Consider the following 8,109-nt stretch of genomic DNA (forward strand, 5'->3'; position numbering starts at 1 on the left):
GCAGTAGATGGACCACCTAGGCGATAAGTACCTAGAATTAATATTAAAGTATTATGGAGAAAGAAGCAGAAGGGAAACGTAATGGAATTTGTTTAAAAATATTGCACAACATAAAAATAACAAATCAGCTAGAACTCAATCAGAAGATTAAAGAAGTCCAAATTTTAGGAACTTTTTATAAGGCCAAGGAAGATATAAACTAACAATAAAAATGAGTGCTTTTATGCCCCAAATGAAGAGAAAGCACAAGAATTGTTGCAGATAATCATTTTTTTAAATATCTTCGGAAACAAAAATAATAAAAACAACGTGACGCTGGAATGTTTAACCGGAAATGTTTCAAGTGAAATAAACAAGTAATAACACCCCTATATAATATTTTTCATGGTGCGTATAAGAAAAAAAATATAAAATTATGTGAATAATGAAATGGATAAATTGTATTCCTATGCAATTGTAAATTTAGAAAGCTATGCATAATCTCTTTACCATTGCATATCATGCAGCCTTACTGTATCATTCATGAATAAGTTGCTCAAAGCATGACAAACATTCCATTGGACCTACAACAGAAAAAAAAAATCTAAATAAAAAATAAATTAAAACAACAATTTAGCTAACAAAAAAACTCATCAAAATAATGATCAAATCATAATGCTTGTGGAAAAGCAAGATTGAAAGTCTATTACGAATTGATATAAATAATTCCAAAATTCCAACAATTAGTTATAAATTTTTTTTAAAAAAAAACATCATATAATAAGAAATGTGCAGTAGAAATTGTTGTCCATAAATAATGTTTGAAATACCCCCATGTAAACTCTCAGTTATGCTGAAAAACGGAACTATATACTGGTATAGGGGCGCTTGAAGGAGCACATAGTTGAAAATTCCTCATTTCGATACGCACACATGTAAGTCGTTATTTAAGGTCATTAATTTAACAATCTGCATAAAAAAATTTAAAAATAAAAATAAACAAATAAATAAATAAAACCAACGACTGGCCTGATCTTAGACCTCACCACTTAAGAACAATACGGGCTTACCTCTCCTACTATTTAACCGATCAAAATAACAATATCACTATAACACATCAATAACAAACACCTACCTCTCTTAAACCATACGCATCTTCTTCTCCCTCTTTTGTTCGCAAATGTTGTTGAACCCTTCCCTTTGAGCTGCAAAGCACCGGATCCTATCCCGCTCCTTTACTCATTAACCCACGAACCCTGTTACCACCTCACCTCAAAGCCACATGTCAGAATCCGCCAACTTCAAAGAAATTGGCAAGACAATCATGGGATGAAAGATTCAAGAAAAGATAAATGGAGGACAACAATCCAAGTAACTCTAGAAGACTGAGCTTAGGAGGCGCGGAGTGCAAGATCTTGTCATTCCCATCGTAGTCGTCGAAAGCCTGACTGGCTACGCAAAGGAGTCTATAAAACCAAGGGATGAGAAGAGCGCCAATGCCAAAGATGATAGAGATAAGGGTCAACACAAGAAGGAGACTAGCTATGAATCATCCTCATCTAAGGTTAAAGATAAGGGAAAATAAAAGGATGATAAAATCAAGTCACAAAATAACTGATTTCTTTATGATGGACCGCATTGGGCAAGAAATTGTCCTCAGAAGAAAACTCTAAACTTTCTCCTTGCAAACCAACATGAGGAAGAAGGTGGCGATACGGCGGCACAAGTAGGGTCCATACAGCTGCTGGATGGGATGCAAACTCCAACAAAACCCCAAGAGAAGGAGTTACTATTTGTGGACATGGTAATAGATGAGAAAACCACTCGAGCAATAGTGGATATGGTTGCTTCTCACAACTTCATCTCTGCCGAAAAAGCAAAAAGGTTGTGTTTGCGAATGACTTAAGGAGAAGGTTCCATCAAGGAAGTTATATCAGCAGTAAGGTCAATCCATGGAATAGCCAGAGAAGTAAAGACCAGCATTGGAGGGTGGTCTGGTACCTTAGACTTCTTTGTCATTCCAATGGATGATTTTAAAGTTGTTCTAGGGATAAATTTCTTCGATCAAGCAAGAGAGTTCCCAATACCCTTCGCCAATAGCGCTTGCATCATGGAAGGGAATCAAGCTTGCTTAGCACCAACAACAAGTGTTGGAGAAGAAGAAGAGGAGATATGAATAAGTGTTAATGTCGCATGGGTGACCTTAGACAAGTTAGTCTGTGACACACAGTTGTCTTATTCCTCTCCTGCCCAAAATTGTTGTCGAAAGCATGCCCTTCTCCCTCATGTTTTTTTCTTTTAACCGCAACCAAGTTATTGTGGTTGTAATAAACAGTAAAAAATAAATCAATAAATAATAATGAAAATAATAATAATATTTTTACCTCCTTGCAACACCTGTGAAGCGGGGTGCGTTCTATGAATAATAGCACCGCTTAAGGGAATTTAATACGAGGATTTTCTCGTATCCGCTCTTTCGAAACCGACCATACAAGAAAGAAAGGTAGAGAAAGTGAGAAAGGAGGAGTAGTCGTCACCTAGCCGATCCTGTGGAGAAAGAGTAATGCAAAGAAGAAATGGAAAAAAAGAAGAAATAAGAAATCAAGGAAAAGGAAGAAGAAGCGACAAAGGGTGGAAGGAGAAGGAGAAGCCCGATGGACAACCTTGAGGTAGGAGGAGGAGGTCGTGCTGCATTTTTTTGCACTTGAGGGCTCGAACAGCCCTACTCTAGTGAAGAAGACAAGGATGGAGAAGCATTCGTGCGCTAGATCTTCAACGGAGAGGACGAGAAGTGCGAGTCATTTCCTACATCTCGTGCAGCATGCAGGCTTCCACCGAGAGCTTAGGGAGAAAGAAGAAGTTGCATGAGCCTTCTGAGTGTGTGAAATGATCAAACAAACCCACATATGTTCAATTCAAAAGCTTTAAGACAAGGCAAAGATTAATAAGGTAAATGAAATAAAATTATTTAAGTTAGTAATTGTAATAAAATTTGAGCAAAATGTATATTAAATTGATTTCAATTTTCTTAATAATTGTTTAGGGCAAATTGAGGAGAAGAATGTTGAAATCAGAAAAAACAAACAAAAGAGATTTCGGGTATAAAAATTGATTTCAATTAATTGTTGTTGTCCAAATTGATTAATGTTAAAAATGAGCTAAATCATCTCAAATCAAAAACATATTTAGAATTAAATTATTATTAACTTGACGTATGCAAAATTAAATTTTAGAAGCTTTAATATAAAATATAAAATGGATATTGCTACATTTATGTGTATACATGTTTATATAATACATATATATGTATAAATGTTTATATATGAAAATAAATAGCTAATTAAACAAATAGATCATTAAAATAATGGTAGAAAATCAAGAATTAATCGAAGAAAACATTAACCAGACAAAAAGCCGATTACATGTAAATTTTTATTATTGGGTGCACCCAAAAGCTTAGACTATTTGAGAAAAGAAGCAGCGAACTTCAGTCGACATTGTTGAGGTGGATAAATGTGATTTATTTTATAATAGTTTTATTTATTTAATATTTCCCAGCTGTTATTTTACATGCAAAAGTAAATTTTCTTTTAAATGTTAAATGAAAGAAAAATGAATAAATATGATATATACATGCATATGAGAGTCACTCCTAGATGATACTAGTTGGAAAATGCAAAGTACACATCCTTGAAAATGAAAATGAAAACGAAAATGAAAATAGAAATGGTGAAACGTAATTTTTTTTAAATTATCAGCACGCGAAGCTTCCCTATATAATGATAGCTTGCGTCGCTTCCCATCTTCGCGAGAATTCGTGATCCACGCTCCGCTTCCACTCTGGTTCTGCATTCGTGATGCTTCACGAGGGATTTTGGCCCTGCAAAATCAAGGTGCTTGTGTCTGGGTATTGTTTTAGTACCTGCATTAGTGCGCTGATAGCGCCATGTGTTAGGGGAGCCGTTAGCGCCAGCGTCAGTATGTCGCATATAATGTGAGAGGCACAAGTTAGACTAGAGTCTTCTTAATAAATATTAGTAAAACGAATTAAAAATATATAATAAATTATTTTTGTGCCCAAAACTCCAAAAAAACAAACTAATGAATCAAGAAAGAGTTACATAAATGATCTAAAACAAAGAATTTATCTCAAATTAGACAAAAAAATGTCAAAATGATTTCTAAAATTGTTGAAATTGCAAAGAAATGAATTAGCTTATGAACGTACTAATTTAAATATAAAATTTATTTAACACCAAATAAATCTAACTATATTGAAAATTATCATATAAATATTTCTCGGAATATGATAAATTTATTTTGTATTATTATGTTGATATTCCTTATAATGAGATTCTAATTTACTTAGAAGTTTATAATAACTCCTCTTATTTTATAATTTAACATGATGATATTAACATAGTATTTCTTACTTTGAATAATTTATTACTTCTTTATGTTAAGATGTTAACATGTTATTTTTTAATGCACTAATAAGTTTGAATGTTAATATTTTAAAATTTCTCGTAATATGAAGTTAGATCAATGTATTTACATCATAAAATTTGTTGATTTTGAGGCTTATGCTTCAAAACATATTGATGGTAAGCCTTATCTGATGAAAGAAAAATGCCTCGACAACCAATTACATAATTTTAAACATTGTAAGAATGCATTCCAATAGAGATTTGCAAGAAGATGTATAAATGGACTTTTCATCAATATTTGAAGAAAATTTAGAAAAATGAAAGAGTAATTATGTGGATTAAAATAGTCTCTAAGGGAATGGTTTGACCAGTTTGGAGTTCTTAGTAAACATGATTTTTAATAAATTCAATTTGACCGCACCTTATGCTTCAAGTAAAATAACTTATTGTTTATGTAAAAGACAACCATTACAGGAAATGAAATTTGAGATAAATCACATGACAAAAATGCTTGAGGGTGGATTTCATATCAAAAAACCCAGGAAGATTCAAGTAACTTTTTGGGTTGGAGTTTGCCAAATCCAAGGAGGGGATTTTTATCTACCAACACAAAAATATTCTGAATTTGCTGATGGAAATGGAATTGACTATAGTTGTAGTCCTACAAAAAAACTTCACTTGATCCAAATGTAAAGTTTTAAACAACAACTGCAAATGAGATAGTAAATCATAAATACCAAATATTAGGTGGAATATACATTGCACTTACAAAACTGGATATAGTGCATTTTCTATGAGTGCCATGAGTTTGTTCATGTATTTACCATGACCTATTCAATATACAGATAGAGATTTGCAAGTGAGACTGATGATTAAGAATTTGGGATCTACCCCTGTTTATCAGTCCTTAAGAGGCCAAATTATCCATTTTCTTATTTCAATTCTTTCTATTAGGAAGATTTAGTGACGCGGGAGTAGGCTTTTTCCCTCAGCGGGACATTGGAGCGGATTTTCTCCTGTGGCGAGATGTGGGAGCGAGAAATGTCGCAAGAAGAACATGGAAACGAAGCCTCCCGCAGCAAAACGAATGGACTGATGAAGGCCGCTCCAGGGGAATCCTAAGCCAAGCGGCCCGGGTAAGAATCAGATGGAATTAAAAGTTTACTATTTTTGTTAACGTCCATCATTTCACACCTCTCTTGAACATACATACAGTCTTCTTTAAATAACATTTTAGACTCCTCATGAAAGCTCATTTTGATCTCATATGTTAACTTATTTTCAAAACTCTTTTGGAAATGGTTTTTACTTAGATAATCAATTTCATCCATCCGAAAACAATCATCATCATTTCTCTCAGCTGGATATTTTATAGCCTTTAAAACATCAAAAGTGGTTTCATGGTCATTAGTATTCATATTACTTTCTCCTCTTTTTGCCTTTCTCGTTTACTACCTAACTAGAGCTATATGTATGTTGGTTTGCTAAGAGTCTAGGAAGCTTTTGTTGTGTGTTGATTTCAGATTCCTGTGTGGAGTCTCTTTTCCCCACTGTGGGTTATATTCGAGGAGGTGATAGTGATCCGACTGTATTCTACTCCGAGATGGTGATTGTTCTTCCTCTTTTATCTTGCCGACTTCTTCTACTCCACTTCCCTTAGCCGCCGACCACCCCCATAGTCCCCCCCTTGCACTGCTAGCCCCCTTTCCGCTGCAACAACTTGTTGTCCACCACGTTTAGGTCCCCCCTGACATCCCGTCAGAACTCCTATAGCAGCTACCTTGTTGTCACAGGTCTTCCCCACCGCTGCCCTTGCTATCCAGCACCTTCCAACCACCAATTCGCCAGTCGCCGGCCACCTACGACTCGCCATATTTATTGTCCTCGTAATTTTGCACCTTCCCCTCATTACCATCAACACTCCTTTACTACCGTCACACTTGCCAACCAACCCAATTTACCCAACCAATCTCCACCGTCCTTGGGATACACTTTCAAGGTCTTTGTTTGTGTCATTTTAATATTTTGGTGATGTTACTTTAAGTTTGTGTGTGTTGTAACCCTAATTCCATTTTAATAAAAATTATTTTTTGTTGTTTGGGATTTCTCTTCTTACGTCATTTGGTACCAGAGCTAGCTCAACCCCAGTCCTATCCTAGGCCTAAGCCACCGCTAAAAAAATTTTGTTCTTTCATAGTCCCAACCATAGCCAAAAAACTTGACCGAACTCTCAATTCCTCTTGCTGATTTTCAAAATCAGCAACTCTAAATTAAATTTGTAGCCGTCTCTCAGCTCTCACGTCTACACCCTAGCTATGCCACTAATGAGATACATGCTCGAGCCTTCCTGGGAGGAGTACAACAAGAGATCTGTCAATTTCAGAAAAGGCTTGCAAACATTGAGGATAAAATTCAATGCGAGGCTACCCGCTACCTTGATCTGAAAGGTCGAAGGAGGGAACAAGAAAATGTGAAGATGAAGCGGGATACACAGCGCCAGTTTCTACCAACTTACTATCGCCAAAAGTTACAGCTCCTATATTCTAAAGTGGAGAGACTGCAGCACCAAGCGACGCCCTAGGAATTATCCAACGAAACCAATCCACAAGTCTGTCACAGCTAGAAAATGTGGCAAGTGCCATGGATTTGGACAAGATGAAACAGAATGCACAACCAAAAGAGAGATCTTCACCGAGCAGAGCGTCATTGAAAAGTTGGGTAAAAACACCGCAGACATTGAAGAGCAGTTCGAACGTGAATTTTTATATGATGAATCCTTCATCCGTGGAACTCCCTTATTCATGGATACATTCAATGTCTTTCCTCGATGTGATTAAAAGGAATACATGACTTTTGATGAGATTGTGATTCCTGCTCTCATAGAATATGTAGAACATTTTGTTGAGATAAAAAAAATTCACGCATATCAAAAGATGTTAGAATTTAAAATTTCAATGGATGGTCATAGTATCGACCAACTGATAGCATCACATGTGGGTACACTTCCAACCCTCACCCCTAGTGTTCCATATGAAGAGAAGAAAGGTTAGTGTGAAGCTTTTGCTATTGGAACATAGTACAAGATGCCAACTCTCCATAACTTCAAGAATCAGAGGAAAGACCTAAAAGATAATAATAATCACCCATCAACCAAACTTGCAAATCCTCAACCTTGCTGAGGCCCAACTTGTCATAGATGAGAAATGTATAAGATATTTACTTGTTCAGAATTTGGCTCAGGAGAATCAACAAATGGTGTACCTTCGGCTCAAATTATGCCCAACCTGAATGGATCTTCGAACAAGTATGCTCGCAAGTGGGAAAAGATTCTCAGATATGATGGGAGCCAGCGGAGTCGCAAGTGAGATCCAAGAACGGCCGACGAAAACCAGAAGCTTCGACATATGATGTTGAAGCTCTCCCAACCCCAGGATAATGAAGCGAGAGAGAGCTTTCTCTCACAGCGGGATGCTGGAGAGGGTTTTCTCCCGCAGCAAGATGCGAGAGCGAGAAATCTCGTAGCAGGAACACAGGAGCGAAGCCTCCCGCAGCAAACCTACCAATCTATTGAAGGCCAGTCAAGAAGATTCCCGAGCGAGCAGCACGAGAGAGAATCTTGATGGGGCGAGCGGCGTCCCGCGCCCCGTCCCTTGTCGTTTCTACTTCTTCTCCTTAGGGAGAGATTTTATCAGAGATTTTTGTG

General features: G+C 36.4%; 1 protein-coding gene across 2 annotated transcripts in view; it reads right to left on the reverse strand.

The window, feature by feature from the left end:
• The window catches only part of LOC110036393 (HEAT repeat-containing protein 6), a 135,471-nt gene that overhangs the window by 20,473 nt on the left and 106,889 nt on the right, over positions 1 to 8,109 (reverse strand). The window contains exon 23 of one of the 2 annotated variants that reach the window (XM_020740828.1): positions 513 to 563. The exons of the other annotated variant lie outside the window; for it this stretch is intronic. Within the exon in view, the coding sequence (XP_020596487.1) occupies positions 513 to 563 (51 nt within the window). The remainder of the gene's footprint in view (positions 1 to 512; positions 564 to 8,109) is intronic. 2 annotated transcript variants of the gene reach the window in all.

The sequence above is a fragment of the Phalaenopsis equestris genome, unplaced genomic scaffold, assembly GCF_001263595.1.
Source record: "Phalaenopsis equestris unplaced genomic scaffold, ASM126359v1 Scaffold205936, whole genome shotgun sequence".
NCBI classification, from domain to species: Eukaryota; Viridiplantae; Streptophyta; class Magnoliopsida; order Asparagales; family Orchidaceae; genus Phalaenopsis; species Phalaenopsis equestris.